This window comes from Gadus morhua, chromosome 19 (assembly GCF_902167405.1).
Source record: "Gadus morhua chromosome 19, gadMor3.0, whole genome shotgun sequence".
Classification (NCBI taxonomy): domain Eukaryota; kingdom Metazoa; phylum Chordata; class Actinopteri; order Gadiformes; family Gadidae; genus Gadus; species Gadus morhua.
Window position 1 is genome coordinate 2,666,639 of NC_044066.1, and position 20,705 is coordinate 2,687,343.

Genomic DNA, 20,705 nt, shown 5'->3' on the forward strand with positions numbered 1-20,705 from the left:
GGGATACAGAATCAGGCATTGCGTTTATGTACAGGCGGTTTTAAAACAACACCTATAGCTGCGCTGCAGGTAGAAATGGGGGTCATGCCTATTGATCTGAGAAGGCTGCAATTGTCACTGACATACTGGGTGCATTTACAAGGACATAGCAAGGAACATCCAGCGCAAGACACGTTAAAACCTAGTTGGGAAAAAGAGAAAAAGGAAGTTAGGAATTTTGGTTGGACAGCAGTGCAGAGGGCAAAAGAAATTGGAATTGAAAAGATACAGTTTAGTCCAACAGTACCAATACCAGCACTCGCACCCTGGATTCTTCCAGATGCTACAGTAGATCTGACAATTTTAGAAAGGAAAAATAAAGATAGAGAGTTTGTTTGTAATGCCATAAGTGTGCAGGAGTATATTGATGAGTTCTATGGGTATGTAAAGATATATACAGATGGATCAAAGAGTGCAGAAAGTAAAGTAGGAGTGGCATTTTGGGTCCCGGAGTTTCGGGTGCGGGTGGGTAAAAGGGTCAGTGATGAAGTATCGGTGTATACAGCAGAAATGATTGCAATTTTATTGGCAATACATTGGGTAGAGGAAACTAGACCAGTAAGTGTTTTAATATGTTCGGACTCAAGTTCAGTTTTAACCAGTCTACAGAGCAGTAAGTCGGATAGCAGGCCGGACATTTTAATAGAGATAAAACAGATTTTATATAGAATAGAGATGATGGGTATAACAGTGGTGTTTGTGTGGGTACCGGCACATATTGGAGTGAGAGGGAATGAGGTGGTAGATAAGGTGGCAAAAGAGGCAACAAAATGTGAGGAAATTGAATTACGTATAAATATCAGCAAGATGGAGGGTAAAAACATAATTAAAAGGAAAATGAAGGAGAAATGGCAGAAGAGGTGGGAGGAGGAGAGGAAGGGAAGGTGGTTTTATAAAATTCAGAGGAAAGTAGGAGAGGCCAGGGAAACAGGAAGGAGCAGAAGGGAAGAAACCGTAATATCAAGGCTGAGATTTGGACATACAGGGCTAAATGCATCGCTATTTATTGTTCAAAAACATGACACAGGGAGGTGTGATCATTGTGAGGAGCAGGAAACGGTAGATCATGTAATGAACAGCTGTAGGAAGTATGAAGTAGAGAGACGACAAATGCAGGATAAGTTGGCAGAAATTAAAGAAAGATATGAGTTGGTGAATATATTAAGGAAGAGGTCAGGAGATAGATGCTATAGGCACGTATTTGGATATCTAAAAGAAACACATTTGATAAAGAAAATATGAAATCCGGGTAACTCAGGGTTACAATAGTAAATAAAGACGCATAAATAAACCAGTAGGTGGCGGTAATGCACATGTTTGTTTGCCAACTGCCAATAAAACCAAAAGGAAGAAGAAGAAGAAGAAGAGGTATTTGACAGTGTCAGCGATGTGCGGGAGGTTTTAATGGAGTGGTTGTAAACAGTTCTAAATATGTTAATAAGAATAATAATCACATTTCAGTGTCTAATAAGCTGTTCCATGAAAGGGGAACATGGATTAATTTCTTGATGATGTGAAACTCAGCCGATCAGAGGTCTGCTATGATCATAAAACTATAAGATAGGAGACAAGCTATGATATGAAATATCTGGTAAGAATGTGTTCAATGACTCATTTTCATCAGAGGAAATGTCGGATTAATGACGAATCAAACCCGTCCGTTACTCCCAAATCGATTATTGTGGTTTATGATTTGATTCCTTAGAAGAGCTGCTGGGTTGGTGTGGTCAGCCTCAGCCTGCTTCTGTTACTGTGGGGTGGACATGTGCTTCAGTCCCATGTCCCGGCCTCTCTGCCCAACACTGGCCTCAGAGGGTACGTCCGGGTCCACCCTGCCGGGAGGAACCAGGTGAGCTCTCTCCTTCACTCGCCCCACCGTCCCATGTGCACACCTGGATTTGACCAGCGCCCACTGTTGGCGACATGCATCGGTGATTTGGGCACGTGCGTAAAGTGTGTGTGTAGCAAGCAGGCGGCATTGTGACGGTGAATGCCAGCGCAACAGATGAAAATGCTGGCAGATATGTTGTCAATCTGGCAACGTATGTTGGCCAATAAACACAGCTCCCTATTTGGACTTTGATATCTGGGTAGACTGGGACCTGGCAATTATAGTGGATCCTGGTTCAAAGAGTTCAGGCACCCCTGGTGTAGTGCCAAGGCTACAGAATAATTGTTGGTGTCCGACTACAAACATGGTTGTAGGTCACATTGACCGTTCTAAGGCAATGATTTCGGACCATTAACCTCCAGCCACAGTCACTATTCTTGCAAAACAGCCTAGATTTGAAAGTGCGCACATCATAGGTGGCAACTTGTTTAATATACAATTAGAAAAGGATTTCTTATTTCATTTTATTCATATTATATTTACATCAATACTGTAGGTTTTTGCATGACCTTTATATGATGTAGGGTTATCACAGCATACCCTCTGCTCTCGTCTCTCTCTCCCTCTGCTCCTCTAGTTCCTGGAGATGCGCTGCAGCGTGTGCGCCCTGGTGTCCAGCTCGGGGCAGATGCTTGGGGCGGGCGTCGGAGAGGAGATCGACCGCGCTGCGTGTGTGTTCCGCATGAACACGGCCCCCACAAGGGGGTACGAGAAGGACGTGGGGAATCGCACCACTGTGCGGGTGGTGTCGCACACAAGTGTCCCCCTGCTGCTGAGAGAACAGAACCAGCTCCTCAGAAGCTCCATGGGCACCACCTACGTTTTCTGGGGTCCTGAGCGTCACATGAGGCAAGACGGCAAGGGGCGCGTGTTCAACGCCCTGCTGAAGACGGCCCGGGAGCACCAAGGCCTCGGAATCTACACCCTCACCAAAGAGAGGATTCAGTATTGCGATCAAGTGTTTGAAAACGAAACAGGGAAAAATAGGTAAAGCCAGAGAGACAGTTTATCTTGATATTATCGTGGCCCTGTCTATCGTGGAATTTGTTCTGCCGGGGTTAAGGGTTGGACCGCCCAAGGAATGTCTGCACTCACACTATTGTGACACTTTGGATAAAATGCTCACTAAATGTCAGGTGTGTGTGTGTGTGTGTGTGTGTGTGTGTGTGTGTGTGTGTGTGTGTGTGTGTGTGTGTGTGTGTGTGTGTGTGTGTGTGTGCGCAACATACATATATCTATACATACATTTTTTTGGGTTTCTTCTCCTTCAGAATGAAGACAGGGTCGTTCCTCAGCACTGGGTTCTTCACCATGATACTGGCCATGGACGTGTGTGAGAGCATCCTTGTCTATGGGATGGTCGACAAAAACTACTGCAGGTCAGAATCATTTCAATCGCATGTCCTGAAATACCTTTCACTCTGTCATGTCAACTTAGATGAGAACTCCTATAGGGTCACGTGTAGCGGGGCATCGTATGAGCAGGGGGTTTGAAACTTTGAGACGTGAACATGCGTATCCAGACCTTGCGATGTAAATCCTGAAACCTCTGCCTTCCGATAGCCGCACCAACAACAGTGTTGTTCCCTACCACTACTTCGAGCGACGCCACGTGGCTGAGTGCAGGATGTACAGATACCACGAGCACGCGCGGCGCGGGGGGCATCGCTTCATCACCGAGAAGGCCATCTATGCTCAGTGGGCCAGGCGCCACAGAATCACCTTCAAGCATCCATCCTGGAGCCACTAGCTCAGGACGGAAAAGAGGGGTCCACTCCAGTGGGCCTGGGCCCTGTGGTTGTCTAGTTTACCGTCTACACATCCTGTTGGTCATTATTTGCATAAGTGTTACTAGGTAAACAGGCTTAAATGAGAATTTTGATAGTGTTATAAAACATGAATGCACTTATCATTTCAGGGTTTACCATCAGGTTTTTCTAATAGTATAACGTAGTAGTCTAATGTATCACTTCATTAGAGCCCTGTCGGGCTTCTTTCTGATCTGCTGCAGTGTATTTCCCCATGTTACCCAGAATGCCTTTCTCCTTTAGCTCCTGCAGAGCCATTTTCTTCAATTCTGGATTCTGGAATCTACTGATTCTGTTAATGATTTTATTTTGTTGATGTTGATGTTGAAGTCGTACTCCAAAGAAAAAATTGCGCTTTACCTACTGTGGCGATATTATTCTGTGAATTTAGCCTCAGCTAAGTAAAATACTACACAATACTGTTGATGTGCTGGACATCATCAAGAGGCACCTTCTTACAATGTCCATTGTTTGGGTTATGTCTGTTTGTAACTGTATTGCTCTGCCACTTCATACATGATATAGGACAACATACCAGCCATTTGCAGTGGTAAAAAATGATTTATATTTTTTAATCATCCAAGGCACTATACTACTGGAGCTGTCCATTTTAGAACACTATATAGTACAGGTTTCCTAGTTTGTGATTTTTTTTTTTAACTGTTTTGTGAGTTATCTACTGTTTTACTAAAGGAGATGATTCCTTGGTGCCTTCTATGGAACCGTTAGAATTCATCAATTATAATGCAGGTTATGAAAATATAGCCTGTAATGTATTATCATTATTTTCGGATTATATTTCTTTTTTAAACATTGCATACAAAACTGAATTGTTACACACTGTAATGTATTAAACGGAATACAATAAAATGTAACTACTGATTTAATTATTTTTTTGTTCTCAATGATCATATTGGCAGTAGGCTACCGTTAATTAAAATACAGGCTGTACCATATGATAAACGCTTATCACACAATGACGTAGTTTAAATTAATTCCAAGGCTACATATTTATTATTTTAACACTTTTCAAAACTGGAACACATGCACCTGAAACACTTGCTATACCATTGAGTAATTTATAATAATAAAACCGTATCCAACCCTTGGAACCTAGACCGCAGTGACGAAGGGGTTGATGACGTCAGAAGTCCCCTGCGGTGTAGGAAATGGGGGAGAGACGGATCAGACGTGAATAATCCACAGATCATGGACCCATGAAACCTGAATAGGGTAAGTCTTTCGCAGTAGGTCTAATTACTAAAATTTTGTAAAAAAAAAAAAGATCTTTTGCGAAATCAACTGTGTGATGGAGCGATTGTGATGGGCTGTTTAAAGGTGGGCCTGTATGAACAGCTGGAATAGGCCTACATAACGGAATATTTAGATAGATAGATATATAATACATGGAATCTACCAAGCCGATGCGGAAACCATTCAAACGTATGTTGTTCTATGGACTATATGAAGACTCGGTTACATTTCATATATTAGCCTGCGTATCGAGGGCGTGTTTTGGTGTACGGACAAGACGAGCGCAGAAAGTGCGCAACACGCAACATTTTTTGCAGGATTCTTTGCGCAAATTATTTTTTTTGGATGGGTTGCCAGGGAACAAGATAATCTTGACACTGTTATTCATCAACAACCCCGCCTACAGCTGTTCCTTTATATACCAATTTCTAAAAACTACTTTTTAGGCCTATACAATATTATTTACGCAACACCATTATTCCACAATCATCATCCATCGCTCAACAGGTTTTTGTTTTTCACAGCCTGTTTGAGAAATGACTAGCATTTTACTGTATTGAAAGGCCGGGGGACAAGAGTGGCCTTTGAAACTTGTGTTTCCTAACATGGGAATCAGACGTATCTGCGAGCCCATGTTGTATTTTCTCTGGCATATGAGTATGGCATAATCTCACAAGGCAGATGGATTCACGAGATTACGATCCTGCGAGAATCCAATCTTGCCAGGATTCAAGTTGTTGGTTGTTGTTCGGACCAATCAGATTCGAGCAAGGAACTAAGAGACCTACTTGATGCCTTGACAGTGATAAGACAAATACCTGTACATCATCCATTCACCTGCCAACAGTAACTCAGTTACCAAACCGTTTCCAGAGATTACCTCCCGGATGGTTCTGAGTCACAGCCGGCGGGTCAGGTGACGTTGGGCCTCTTCCTGTCAGACGGCAGCAGACCTGGCTCGGGTCAGCCCATCATAACTCTTAATCTTAAATGTGGAAGTCTTAATAAAATGACTTCAGAGGAGCGCCCCCTATTGGTGCACCCTATGGGACCGCCCTATGAGAGCGCCCTATGAGAGGGCCCTATGGGAGGGCCCTATGAGAGGGCCCTATGAGAGCGCCCTATGAGAGGGCCCTATGAGAGCGCCCTATGAGAGCGCCCTAAGGGAGCGCCCTATGAGAGGGCCCTATGGGAGGGCCCTATGGGAGCGCCCTATGAGAGCGCCCTATGAGAGCGCCCTATGAGAGCGCCCTATGAGAGCGCCCTATGAGAGCGCCCTATGAGAGGGCCCTATGAGAGCGCCCTATGAGAGGGCCCTATGAGAGGGCCCTATGAGAGGGCCCTATGAGAGGGCCCTATGAGAGCGCCCTATGAGAGGGCCCTATGAGAGCGCCCTATGAGAGGGCCCTATGAGAGCGCCCTATGAGAGCGCCCTATGAGAGGGCCCTATGAGAGCACCCTATGAGAGCGCCCTATGAGAGCGCCCTATGAGAGGGCCCTATGGGAGGGCCCTATGGGAGGGCCCTATGAGAGGGCCCTATGGGAGCGCCCTAAGGGAGCGCCCTTTCATAAACAACCCAGATGTCTGACCCTGATGTGTCACATGTTTGTCTGCACTGATCGGTTGTAGGTCTATCAAAATGCAAACATTGGCATTTTGGGAGAGAGGCTCCTCACTGCAGAGCCAATGGCCCAGTCCCCCTCTGGGTCCTCCCCCCCCCGGCCCAGGTCACTCATACAACTTAGTAGCACAAGCAGCATGTCGCTGCAGCCTGCAGGCCCTCGTGTGTCTTGATGAGGGGCCAGTCCCTGGGCCGTGCCGGGACCCCCAGCACATCGCCTCCCTCTCCATCCCCGTCTGCTCAGAAGCAGCAGGAGGCTGCTTATGGATGGGCAGCCTCCCGCACCAAGAGTTGGATTATTAAAACATTTCCTCATCATAGATTACACCTGTCAAGGCCTACAGGCCATACCTCTTAAAAATGCAAGGGTTATTGTTTTGGTTCTTTACTTTAGTTATGATGAGAATCACCCCGAGCCGACCCCCCGCTGCTCATCTGGACCAGGAAGGATGGCCCCCCGGCTCATAGAAAAGGTAAGCGGAAGGGGCCCGGTTTCACATTTTTGGTTTAGGTCTGAGAAAACAACAAACCAAAGCCTTTCCCTGTAGCAGCGGCAGCCTGCGCCATAACTCCCATGCTTTGCATCACCGCCGTAGGGCATTTGATGCACCAAACTTGTTTGATTGTTGTTGTTGTTGTTGTTTGCCTACCCCATAACAGGGGCAACAGAGTCATAAGATGGTGATCTTCGGAGCCATCTTTCTCCTCACCACGCTCCTCATACTCTACAGCTCTAACAGTTCAAACGACATCATCTACGGCTCCATCCACGTGGCGGGCCGACCCCGCACAGTGAAGACCACCGACCTCAAGAAATGGGCTGGGAAAGAGGGCTATGTGCCCGTCTACGGAAACAAGGTGGGCCTATACTGTGCTGAGCTATTCACATGCTTCACGATGCGCTCACCGTCCGGCCCAATGAACTCTGCCGTTTGGAGATAATGGAGGTGTCCCTGAGCATGCACCTCACCCTCACTGCTCCTGACCAGCTGGCCGACGCCCCTGCATGTTGGACACCGCCGTCGCTGTGTGAACGTGTGCATGAATGGGTGAATGTTTGGCGATATTGTAAAGCACTTGTTGGATAGAAAGGCGCTGTATGAGTGCAGTCAGGTTGACCATGGACCCTTCTCCCCAGAGCATGCTCCTCCACTGCCGGAGCTGTGCCCTGGTCACCAGCTCCAGCCACGTTCTGGGCGCCCGCGCCGGCCGCGACATCGACGCCAGCGACTGTGTCATCCGCATGAACGACGCGCCCACCCTGGGCTTCCAGGCCGACGTGGGCCAGCGCACCACCCTGCGCGTGGTGGCCCACTCCAGCGTGTTCCGCGTGGCCCGCCGGCCCGCCGAGTTCCTGAACCGCACCGCCGGGGAGCCCGTGGTCGTGTTCTGGGGCCCGCCCACCAAGATCGGGAAGGACGCCAAGGGGACGCTGTACCGGCTCATCCAGAGAGTGAGCATGAGCCACGGCAACCTGTCCTTCTTCACCATCACGCCCAGCAAGATGCGCAAGTTCGATAACCTGTTCCAGAAGGAGACCGGACGAGACAGGTTGGGGTTTTCAAATGATGTATAAATAAAAAAAATTAACATTTTGATTTTATGATAAACTGAACATTCAAAATAAATTTGATGTATATTATATAACCATATAATAGCAATTTATAAATAGATATTATTTGTATATATTTTTTTTAAATATATATATATTATTTTTTTTTGTATGTTCAAATTATTATTTGCCGCATCATCAATGAATAATTGATGCTGTTTCTTTAAAACATGTAAATCAAATGATGGTTTGTCTCCAGGGCGAAGTCTCAGTCGTGGCTGAGCACCGGCTGGTTCACCATGGTGTTAGCCATCGAGATGTGTGATAACATCAAGGTCTATGGGATGGTGCCGCCCAGTCACTGTGGGTGAGTTACTATGGGGTCAGAACAGTCTCAGTCATTAATAATGAATGCACAGAGAAGGATTCACAATTGTATTTTGTGATTTATATATAAATTACTCTCTTCTAACAAATACATTTCAATGCACACACAAATGGATATCGGTATGTATAAATGTAAAATGTATCCATAAACAAAAATAAGTTTCACAAACACATTTCTGATCCACACACAAATGTACCTTGTTTTAAATAAATGTAATATAAATCCATAAATATATGAATTAAAAAATATTTGCAATTTTCATCAAAATGTATTTGGATGTTGTTACATTTATATACAAACTGTTAAACTTGAATTTACAAGACGCTTTTCATTTGTGAACTTGTTTGCATTTGTGTGTGAACCTCGCTGAACATACCCAGGCTTTCTTTGGAAAACCTGGCTCGACAGAGCCGAAACTCGCAATCAGAGTTAAATGGTACCACGAAGCTCACTTTAGATTAAAATTAGTTGAACCAGGTTTTCCGCTTTAGGTTCAGTGCGCGTTCACGTGAAAGGGGCGTTTTTTGCGTCACTTTTCTCACCTTTACGATAGATCAAGCAGTCTATATGCGTATAAGTGAAAAGATTCTGCATATTGTCTATAAAATAAATTTGCCAAATGCAGAATTGTTCGCATCAATCCAAATAGAATGATGATGATTTAAAAATGCATGAGCAAAGTCCATCCTGCCTTATTCTATCATTTAGGGGAATTCACTTTAAATACACCCTATTTAAGAAATGTATCGCATGTTTTCAACCGCTGAGAGGTAGCGGCTGTAGCGTAGTGGATTAGTAGACCCGAACGCCAGCAACCGGGGTTCAAATTCGCCGGTCTGTCATCATGCATTTTACCCCCATAGATGTGTTGCCAGCACGGCCTTGAAAATATGGGTTCAAGTTCGAAATAAGCACAAAAATATAATTCCATAAGCTTTAGTGAATAAGTATTCCATATACATGAGAATTGGGACTTTTTATGCTTCACATAAATTCGCGTCACTTGGGAGTCGAACCCGCGCAGAAATTCAAGACTGACGCGCTACCTCCACTCTAGCACTCTGTCACGGAGACACAATGCGCAACAGTAATCATTGTCTACATAAGGTCCAAAAGGACGATCAAATAACGAACACCCTCTGATGAGAATCTGTATCTCTCATGAAGTATGGCGACACATTAGTGCCATAATTCACTAATGTGATAAAAGATGCATTTGGGCGTATTATATTATTCCACACGCGTAGAGATTAACTGCGAGCGCGCAAATGATCTCTGCGCGCGCGCAAATTACCTCTGCGCGCGAAAACAGCCTCTCGCGCGTAACAGCCTCTCGCGAATGATGTTCTGCTCTTGCGCGCAAATTTAGTTTTGGCACTATGGGGGAGGGAACCAAGGCAGGGCGGGCTTTCCTATGATTGGCCGTTTCTGAAGCGCGATATTTGATTGACAGCCCTCCTCAGCCCTCCTCTCATTCCATTCTGAATTGTACAGTAAATGGCTGAAACGATAGTTACGTATTGTAACTCTAGATTCTATGAGTATAGGCGCAGCCTTTTAAGGCTATCGCTATTGGGTTATCCCTAGGCGTGAGCCGTAGCACTGAAAGATTTGTAATCCCCGACCACCAACAGCGTGGGCCTCAATTACGTCCGCATGCGGCGTGCCTCAACGACGTCCGCATTTTGCAGATATAGTCGAGCGCCGGCGGACGTTCTGCTCCCAATGAACAGCTTTTCTTCAGCTATTTAAAGGACATTGAGGCCGACACTTAAAAGGCTGCACCTATACTCATAGAATCTGGAGTTACAATACGTAACTATCGTTTCAGCCATTTATTGTACAATTCAGAATTGAATGTGAGGAGGGCTGTCAATCAAATATCGCGCTTCAGAAACGGCCAATCATAGGAAAGCCCGCCCTGCCTTGGTTCCCTCCCCCATAGGGCCAAAACTAAATTTGCGCGCGAGAGCAGAACATCATTCGCGATAGGCTGTTACGCGCGAGAGGCTGTTTTGAGGTAATTTGCGCGCGAGAGAGGCTGTTTTGTGCGCGCAGAGGTAATTTGCGCGCTCGCAGTTAATATCTACGCGTGTGGAATAATATAATACGCCCGAATGCATCTTTTATCACATTAGTGAATTATGGCACTAATGTGTCGCCATAATGAAGAACCCCAATTTCGTTGTTTGCACAATGACAATAAAGTCTGAAATCTGAATATCGTCAGACAATGTCAAGGGATCGGTTCTGTCCCGTAAAACCCTCTGTCTCCGGAGAGACGCCTGTACGAGAAGTGCGCCGACGTCCACGGGAACACCCACAAATGGTGACGCCATTGTCAGAGGAGGGGCTAGGAAGCTGCGCACGCCGATTTAAGTAGCCGATCTCCGGCTAGACTAAGCCGAAAAACTGCTCCCGACCAGGTTTGGTTGCAAGCATAAGTCACCATGGTGATACAGCGACGCTAAAAGAGATCGACTTTCGTGGTACAACTAACCCAGGCTTTGAGCTCAACATACCTCGCTAACCCTCTAAGCGAGCTTCGTGGTACAGGCCCCTGACGTGGCTGGATTCATAAATGCAATTTTTTCAACAAGGAACTCTCTGTAGCCAATCAGATGCCTCCGTCGTTTTCAGCCAATCACATGACTGCAGTGACTGTTTTTTTTTGCATTGTCTGTGCCGTTTGCTACTTTGACAGCACCGAAAATCCAAAAACCCAGTCGAAACTAGATGGAAAAAGTGTGTAGCTCAAAACGTGACGCAGCTTTTACTTTTACGATCATTCAAAAAACCCATGTTATTATTCCCATAGACATTTGACCGAGGGAACCGGGAGGCTCGAAGGCTGGACTCAGAGGTTGGAACTGCAGTCATGTGATTGGCTGAAAACGAGGGAGGCATCTGATTGGCTACAGAGAGTTCCTTGTTGAAAGAAATGCATTTGTGAATCTAGCGACGTCAGGAGAGTCTCAAAAATCCACATATAAATACAGTCCAGTTCACACACAAATGCAAACAAGTTCACAAATGAAAAGCGTCTTGTTAATTCAAGTTTAACAGTTTGTATACAAATGTAACAACATCCAAATATGTTTTTGATGAAAATTGCAAATATCTTTTAAATTAATATATTTATGGATTTATATTACATTTATTTCAAACAAGGCACATCTGGGATCTGAAATGTGTTTGTGAAACTTATTTTTGGTTATGGATTTATTTTACATTTAAACATACCGATATCCATTTGTGTGTGCATTGAAATGTATTTGTGAGAAGCGAGTAATTTATATATAAATCACAAAATACATTTTTGAATTCTGACCCCATACGTTACCATCACTTTATGCACATTTATCCTCCACTTCCAAATTATAGAAAATAATGAAGATTTATATTCTAATTAAATTGCTAAGAAATTCTGAAATTCATGTTTGACCAATAAGCCAAATTATATTTGGTTTTAAAGGAATTGGCTGCTTAAATCTGTTAAGAATAAACACCCTTCTACACTTACCCTTGCAAATTGTTGTAATGCGCTGAATTGTTGTTGAATTCTGAATCATCCCACTGTCTATTATGCAGCTACTAGGCTGGCAGTATTGGAGAAAGCTACCTAGCCTGGGCACTTTGTTTGAGCTAACCTGGGTTGGGACACCAAAGATACACTTATGTGGGTAATGAAATGCTTGTTTGGGGCATATGGATGTCAATTGATGGCCAACTGCCTAAATTCAAGGAGGAAGTTTAGTTAAACTAGAATCACGGATGATTTACATCTCAACATAGATAATTAACATGGGGTCTCAACAAACCGGACAAATCCTTTAAGAATATTCAATGCCTTGTTTGCCATGTAAAACTAGCAAGCATTACAATTACTCAACTTGACTCTACCTGTCCTCTCATGAGGAGCTCACCATTCATACAAACCAACACACATCTGCCAGCTGATAAGGACCCCCGGCCATCCACTGCCTGTTGGGATCCAACTTTTATCAGACAAAGCCAGGTAGAAAGGTCCTACCTCCCGTACCCCTAACATCCCCACTGGCTACACACGCAGAGCCCAGAGACTCACATGTAGGGCTTATCCTTTAATCTAACTGTTATGGATGAGCTCTGAGATCCATGCAGCATATCAACAGCCCACAACCTGGGTCCCATCCATAAATAGGCCTACGGTTTAAACAATCATGTGTTTTTCCTTTCAGAAAGAAAATTGGGGCCAAGAAGATGCCCTACCACTACTACAAGCCTCGGGGTCCAGATGAATGTGTGACATACTTAACGAACGAACGGGGCCGCAGGGGCAACCACCATCGCTTCATCACCGAGAAACAGGTGTTCGGTCGCTGGGCAAAGCAATACAACATCACCTTCACACATCCAAAGTGGTGAAGCCACCAGAAGAAGACCACCTCTTGGTGTTGCTTGGGACTGCACAGTGTTGCTTATTTATACGTTTATTACCTGGAATTTCACCCTCGGCCAGGCTGACCTGTTTCCATGACCTTTCAATATGCGTGACCTCTTAGCAGAGATATATGATGATGTTTTTGGTTTAGTTTATAAACACTGATTCCTGTTGCAACAAATTACCATGAAATGTTTAAGCATTGTTTACAGTTGAAATGATATAGAAATTCAGGTTCCGTGAAATGTGACAGCCATTTGTGTTTTGTACATAGTAACACAATATATTTTTTTATGTTTATTTTTGTTCAACTTGACATCCCAGTATCTTACTGTTTAAGCGGTATAGCATAAGTCATGTATACCTTATGCGTACCCCTTACATAATGGGATTGGCTTAACAGACATGGCCTATCCTGCAGTATACACACTATATTTCGGTTGTTGTCCAGTACTGCTAGATACTACTTTGGACCAGAACTCCACTGTACAAGCTACAATGTGTACGACGATCGCAATCAAGTTAAGTTGAATGTAAACCTAATCAGAAAACACCCTAAACAAACGCCATCAACCAGAAACCACTAAAAAGCAAATTGATGCATTCTTTAATTTCGTCAAATAATGAATTTGTCTTTTAGTATTTGTGTTTAAAATGTGATTCAAAAATCTGTAACTTTTGGATTGGGGGTACTTTTTTAATCCATGTAGGACAACTATCGCTCAGAAAGGTGTTCATGTATTTGTACAAACTCTAAAAAAGCAACGTATACAATCCAATTGTTTTGAGGATGGACCCTTGGACTGGATCCACTACAAGCCACATATTATATAAACAGTTCAGCATGGTCTTCAAATACCCGTTTACAAAGCCTTCATCTGTAACATTTCTGTTGCATGCTAAAAAAACATGCATCATAAGATAAATTGTAGTTTTTCCTCACTGGCTTTGATCCAACACTTACAGATACAGAAGATTTTGAATGTAACTAAACTAACATCAGACCCCTCTACTGTGGTCATTGGAATAAGACAAGCTTCGTGTAGGAGTTGGTTAATCATTCAAAAAGCAACAATGCAGAATTTGACATTGAAAGGTCTTTGTTAAGGGCTTACATTCACATGAGAATATTGAGAGGTCCGTCCGTATGTGGGAGACTAGTGGTAATGTATTGTACTTGAAAGATGCCTTATATCTCTAAATAAATTTTGTGCAAGATGGATTTCAACAATTTCCATCTTGAGAGAGAGAGAGAGCAAGAGAGTTAATCAATTAAAACAGGCATGTGCATTTAAAACTTTTTATTTTCGGTCCATGTTGTATTTGTTCATTACAGAAATGGCATTGTATGTTTTCTATAACATTAATAATATAGGATATTGTGTAAAATCGCTTACACCAACATGAATTTCACAATATATCCATATAACATTGCAATTAGGGGGCAAACGAAATTCAGCGAAAGCCCCAGCAGAAAATAGGAAATGGAAAATTTAGATACAAAGTTAAATGTAAAAAATACGACTAAGTCCCCCATATGGCCATGGTTCCAGCCGGCGGTGTTGGCTCTACACGGCGCCACTGGAGAACGCCGACAGGATCTTCGGCCGGAGTCCTGCCATGGAAATTAAGATGGCCTCCTTTAAGGAAAACATCAGAAGGAAAGTAAATACAGAGCCATTGTCTGACAAATCCAGGGGGATAGAGTGCAAGACTTAGATCCAGTGTTATCCAGATATTTATGAATGACCAAGCACCTAGTTATTTTATTGTGCGAGTGTTGAAATGTTTCGAGTTTGAGGCCCTGCTTCAAATGAACCAGGAAACACATAGAACGTATCAGAAGCATTATGGGTACGGAGTCCAGTTCCTGCTCACCTCTGTGCGAATGGTCCTGCTGCCTTGAGACGGGCATGTGTTGAGGTAAAGGTCAAACAGAACGCTGGGGTCCGTGACGTCCAGGTTCTGGTCGCCGTCCACACTGGCTTCCAGACCCTGGAGGCCGCCGAAGATCACCAAGAGATGCCTGAAGAGAAATACATTTAAGCGGGGATTTATGAGAGCACTTAGTGCCATATAGGGCAGCACAGTGGTTAATTTGAGCCAGATCCTGCTGGAACAAAATCCGGCACCTCTTAATTTTGGCCTCCCTGTGTTCCGGTACTTATTTGGGCAGATCCGGTACCTCTCATAAAAAAATAAAAACATGTTTAAAATAATAATATGCATATATTAATTTACAGAACAAATCCCAAGAATGTAATGTTGTTTATTAAGATTTGACGTCCTTTGAAAGTGTCAGAGATCTGTTGACGCACTGAAAAGCAGCGGGCCATCAAACCACGCCCGACACTTTTGAAATTTGCCGCATCCGAGTAGCAAGCAGAGAGTTAAAAAAGGATGCATGACCACATGCGTGTGCGCCACGCACAAGTTAATAGAAATTATGATAAATTAAATATCACAGAGCAGGATTGTGAACGTTTACAATATCTCATGTCAATTTAGAATCGGCAAAATGTGTCAGCGTTGGCCGACTAACACACAGAGATTGTGACATCCGTCAGCAACACGCAAGCTCTGTGTCAATCTACTTATTGAGTCTTAAAAACAAAATGGCGTCAACGGGTGATCTACTGATGGTATTGTGTGTATAAAGTGTCCCTTTTAATAAACAATCTGTACACTTACAAAGTTCTCAATGCCTCATTTTATATGTTAAGACCCTTATTATACTACGAAAGAAGTGTCAGGCTACTTTTAGCCTTTTAAGTGGTTTAAAATAGCGATTTAGTTTTTACCAAAACCAGTGCCCCATCTTTCCAAGTTTATAGTGTTTTGATAGAATCGGCTAAAAACAGCCAACTGAAGAAAGCGTCTATATGCGGTTTTTGTGCTCCAATAACGAACGTTTCAACTCGTTATCATACAAAACATATGCTAAATCCATTTTACACCGGAATTACCCTTTAATTGAACATACAAACACTAAAACAGATATTTTCGTTTTAAAATAAATATTTGGAAACGAAAATTCTTGTTTCCCGCAGTGTGCCTCTCTGGTATTGAGCGGGTCTGCAGGATCGCATTCGGCACAACCCAGTCGGTAAAAAAGTCACGGTCACGCACCACTCCGTAATCAAAGCTTTCCAAGCATCAGTGGTGATGGCAACTTTCTACGCTAGGGACAGGATCTCACGGAGGGAGGCTGCTGCGTCGCTGTACATTTTCTCCAGCCGCACAGTCATAGTTTGGCGACATTGCACTGCCATCACGACGGACGATGACATCGTCCATCTGCCTAATATGAATGTGTTCCATGGAAACCAGATTTCTGGCGGTCCAATCAGCGAACAGAGGGAGTGGCTGAGAACGATGACGTCTAAGGTCGCGCGCCAGTTTCAGTTGTAGTCAGAGAAAGACAATGGAGAAGGATACGAGAGAAGCTATTCGGTCTGTTGGTCTGGATCGCTGCCGAAAATCGATCAATTAAAGCCGGAGCAAGAACAAGCTTTGCAGAGTTTTGTTGGTGGCCATGATGTTGTGGCGCTTCTCCCCACCAGGTTCGGGAAAAGTTTGATTTTCCAGCTGGCTTCGTTAGTGGTGAAGGAGCCAGGTCCCGTCGCATGACATACTTCACGACCAAACGCTATACGATTGGTTACGGCAGATCCAGAGTGGCACTGGGCAGATCCAATCATTTTAAAACTTCTACAGACACCCGCCTCCAAGTGAGTGAACGTTTGTCAATTGAGCAGTTCCAGACCTTCTGTACAAATGAAATACGATGGTCTGGTAGGACCAGGCTAGCACAACCCTAGTAGGCAGTGTATATATTTTTTTGTTCCATTACCTCTAAACCCCGCACTGATTCGCCGATCCAGCCACCCTCTGCGTTCCGGGACCACCCACTTAACAAATTAAGCACTGGGTTGCACCATATTTTAAATAAATTCTAACACGATATCCTGTCTTGCTGTGATACATATTGCGATATGACAAAAAAAAGAAGACGTTTTTTTTATCACTGAATAATGTATTTGGAAACCCTCCTGGTGGTGCAACACTGACAAAGACATCAACAATAGCTTTCTGTTTTGGCTTTGCGTGGCACTCAGATTGGGTTTTGCCTGGCACTCAGATTGATCTTTGCCTGGCACTCAGATTGGGTTTTGCAGTCATTATACATAGCTTTATGCTGGCAAATTTAATAGGAATATAAATGAGTTGTGTTGCCTTTTGTTGCGGCAACAATTTCAAGGAACACTCGACAAAGTAACCGTTTTTGGTCAGCGTTTGGTCAGACAGAATTCTCTTGTTGATTAGCCATGGAAAATAAACTATTATTTTATATATATATATATATATAAAATTATTTTTATAATATCGCAAGTCAAGCAATACGAATATTGCACACGCACATGTCCCGATTTCGATGCATATATATATGGATATTTCGTGCAGCCCTACGTCACAAATGTTTCCGGTGTCCGTCTTGCATTAAATATTTTGTCTAACACTTACTTGAACGCCGGCAATGTACTTTGGTCAATGTTGCGTCCTTTTTCTGAGGTGCCTATCGTGACATCATAGCCTTCTTTATGTGGACCTTGTGTGAACACGTCGCCTGCGTCAACACAAACACATGAACGTTATACCAACGGCCAAACTACAACATGGTGTGACTAACAGCATCACTCTGCAGTGGGCGTACTCAGACAGGAGGCCAGACGGACACTGTAGCCCCAGTATAACCCTCCTTCTGTCCGGGGCACGTGAGGGGGGACAACCACGCCCTTAATCAGCCTTTTCTCTGCGGACACACACCAAAATGAATGTTGGAACCATGAATCATTATCACTTATTGTATTCAAAACATTGTAAAAAGCTAGGATAGAATTCTATACCTTCTTTCTGCTTCTTATTGAGGTGTACCGTAACTCTGAGCCCTGTTTGCAGCTTTTTGTCGATTTGCACCTCCTGTAGGAAACATGATCAGATATGATGGTTAGGTTTCATATTCACTGAGAAAAAGGCAGGAGATCATGTTTGATGCAGTCAAAAAACATGAATGAAAAAGGTGACCTTCCACATGCCACAGTTGACCAGAGAGCCTTTGCCTGGCTTGGTGGGCCGGTCAAGGATGATGCCCTCGCGGTACTCCGCCTCCTCGTCCACCCTCATGTGATGGGGGATGTCCAGTGGGTTCAGCAGACCTATCGGACGATAATCACAGTTCAAAAAAAATAAACATCCCAGTTATGTGCCCACATTTAAACCCCAACATAATAAGAAAGAATGTTTTTTTTATAAGTCGAACTCACCAGCATATTGTAGATCTTGATGCTTCGGAAAGAAACATTTCCGCAGATACCTGGAGAGAAGCGAGGCGTTGAGCTTTCACCATTTAAACAGTTGATGAATTAAGTGGTGCTCATAATAGATGGAACAATAATGACTTACTGTGGGCATTCTAGGTATTGCAGGATCCTTGCAAGCTGAATGCATGCATTCCCCTTCTTCCCAACCCCCCTGTAGTCTCCTTCGACGCTTCTGTTAGAAAAACAGCAAGATGATTTTTCTTGCACTTGCACACACTTGCATTGATTTTTGTATTAAAACAGAACAGAGGAAGTCACTATGCAACCGGTGACCTACTGGACATCCTCCCCATGCTCCTCAAAGATGATGATCTCGTCGATGCAGAACACCACGCAGGCCCTGGCGATCTGCCCGGCCAGGTAGGTGCGGAGCTCTGTGGACTGGGCGTTGTCCAGGACCGAGCCGGGCAGGGCCACGCTCACCGTGTACCCGCGACCTGAAAGGCATCAGCCTCACATTATTAATGCCACCAGGGATCAGCGTTGGCCAACATTTCATGCAATAAATATAAAGATTAAAGAACTCTAAACAGAAAGGCTAAGAGAGAGGAGGATCAGTAAAACAGGGGGTACCTCGACTTGAACGGCTTTGTGGCAGCGGCTCCTCCTTCTCAGCTGCCTCGGTCTCTGACTGTTTCTGTTTTTCTAATTGTTTTATGAGCTTGGCCTCTTTCCTCTGCTTCTTGGCCTCTTGCACTGGAAAAATCAAAACAATGAGGCGTTATTAAACTGATTGGAACATTCAGAGACATTATTCAGCTTCATCCCATTCAAGTCACGCGGCGGCGCTGTTTACAAAAATAGCTTACGCTAAAAAACTGTCTTTGGTTCAACTCCTTATCATTTCTTTGATTTGTATTGAAAGTATTTGAGGAGATGATAATATTATCATTATTGTTTCGCGGTTGCATTCGTGGTAAACAAATGGTGTAGAAATGGTGTCCTAAAGATCAGAAAATTAGCTCAGAAAAGGGACTCCTCGAAGAGGTTCTAGAAGAGAGGAGGTGGTTATAGGTGATGAATAGGTAAGAGAGGAGGTGATGATGCCTGCATGTCCAGGCGGCCGCAGGTCAACCCGGATGATGTCCTCCACATGAGGACCGGTACACAGTGCAGCGAAACATTACTCACGTTCGGCCTTCTTCTTCCTCCAGTCCACCTTGTCATGGTTCTGTAAGATAACAACACACCGGGTCGCATTAGTGTCCAAAGAGAGGAATCTCATATTATAACACAACTAGAATAACGCAGCAGAAGTACAATACCTGGGTTATTTCAACTTTGGCTCTCTTCGGTGTGCTGCCGTCCGACATGTTTACATGCTGCAACACGTGAAATTCTTTTCTATCCGGGTCATGACTCCTCGTGTCAAAATAAGAGCCCTCAAAGGGACAAACCCAGATGTGCTTTTACTTTGAAACAGATGTCCGTACCACAGAAATAGAGTGGCGAAGTTATTTATTTTAAATTATTTTATTTTATTTTGTTTGATTTGAACAGGGTTGGTTTATCATTTTTAAATAATGTATAACCTATTATGGGAGGGCGTTTTTAAACTTTTGCTGCTCGAAAACATGCTTCACTTCCAAACTCGAGCTTTGCTTCATTTTCACAGTTTAAGCAAATTAACACCCCTCCAAAACTGCACTGCAATTTTGCTGTCACTTTTTCCAACATGTAAACAATTAGAACTATCTGTTAAATCGAAATCTTAAATCGAAATACTAAATCGAAATCTAGATTAATATCTAAATCGAAATCCTAAATCGAAATGCTTAATCTGAAGCTACATTTTATAGATTTAGTTTATACATCTAAATCTTTATATATAAATCCAAATCCTAAATCCAAATCCAAATGAAATGGTAAATCTTAGATATTGAAATCCATATCCTAAATATAAATGCTAAATCTAATATTCAAATCCTAAATCAATACAACAGATGTGCTAATTGTCCTCTCCCCGAAATGTGATTAGGGGTCAGAATTTATTAGTATACTTATGAGAATTGGCATTTCTGTTAGATTTAGATTTAGGATTTAGATTAAACATATATTTCTAAATGTATATCTGTGAAAAGTGACATTTAAATTGCAGTGCAGTTTGGAGGTTATTTGCTAAATGCGTGAAAAATGAAGCAAAGCCTCATACCTGAGCGTCCTCTCCTAGAAGAAGAGCCACGCGCAGGGGCCTAGTGCTCCATTATAGGAACAAACTGATACTAAAGGATACACTGTTGAGACTCAAGCCCTGCTCTGCACGCGTGGCGATGCGTCACATACAAAGGACATACATTCTTTGGTGTTTTTTTTTTACATAAACTCCTTCAATTTGAGAGACATCTTC

General features: G+C 43.5%; 3 protein-coding genes across 5 annotated transcripts; 2 read left to right on the forward strand and 1 right to left on the reverse strand.

Annotated features, from left to right (window-relative positions):
* The first annotated feature begins 1,410 nt into the window (after positions 1-1,410).
* st6galnac4 (ST6 (alpha-N-acetyl-neuraminyl-2,3-beta-galactosyl-1,3)-N-acetylgalactosaminide alpha-2,6-sialyltransferase 4) lies at positions 1,411-4,625 on the forward strand. Its single transcript, XM_030341689.1, has 5 exons — positions 1,411-1,630; positions 1,745-1,888; positions 2,508-2,917; positions 3,202-3,309; positions 3,494-4,625. The coding sequence occupies exons 1-5, from the start codon at positions 1,619-1,621 to the stop codon at positions 3,678-3,680; spliced, it is 861 nt and encodes a 286-aa protein (XP_030197549.1). The 5' UTR covers positions 1,411-1,618; the 3' UTR covers positions 3,681-4,625.
* Positions 4,626-4,851: 226 nt separating this feature from the next.
* On the forward strand, positions 4,852-14,232 carry st6galnac6 (ST6 (alpha-N-acetyl-neuraminyl-2,3-beta-galactosyl-1,3)-N-acetylgalactosaminide alpha-2,6-sialyltransferase 6). 3 transcript variants are annotated; one of them, XM_030341686.1, is made up of 7 exons: positions 4,852-4,971; positions 7,009-7,087; positions 7,275-7,472; positions 7,753-8,165; positions 8,426-8,533; positions 11,373-11,417; positions 12,775-14,232. In XM_030341686.1, exons 2-7 carry the CDS (start codon positions 7,064-7,066, stop codon positions 12,959-12,961), a joined length of 975 nt encoding a protein of 324 aa, XP_030197546.1. In that variant the 5' UTR covers positions 4,852-4,971; positions 7,009-7,063; the 3' UTR covers positions 12,962-14,232. The 3 variants fall into 3 exon arrangements, with proteins under 3 accessions (XP_030197546.1, XP_030197547.1, XP_030197548.1); XM_030341688.1 differs by having other exon boundaries at positions 4,857-4,971; positions 7,346-7,472; XM_030341687.1 differs by lacking the exon at positions 11,373-11,417 and having other exon boundaries at positions 4,853-4,971.
* A 31-nt stretch (positions 14,233-14,263) lies between these two features.
* spout1 (SPOUT domain containing methyltransferase 1) lies at positions 14,264-19,718 on the reverse strand. Its single transcript, XM_030341685.1, has 12 exons — positions 19,624-19,718; positions 19,490-19,529; positions 18,932-19,054; positions 18,636-18,795; positions 18,441-18,530; positions 18,302-18,351; positions 18,063-18,193; positions 17,885-17,957; positions 17,692-17,790; positions 17,502-17,604; positions 14,856-15,003; positions 14,264-14,617 (listed from the first exon to the last, which is right to left on the reverse strand). The coding sequence occupies exons 1-12, from the start codon at positions 19,669-19,671 to the stop codon at positions 14,546-14,548; spliced, it is 1,137 nt and encodes a 378-aa protein (XP_030197545.1). The 5' UTR covers positions 19,672-19,718; the 3' UTR covers positions 14,264-14,545.
* Positions 19,719-20,705: the final 987 nt, after the last annotated feature.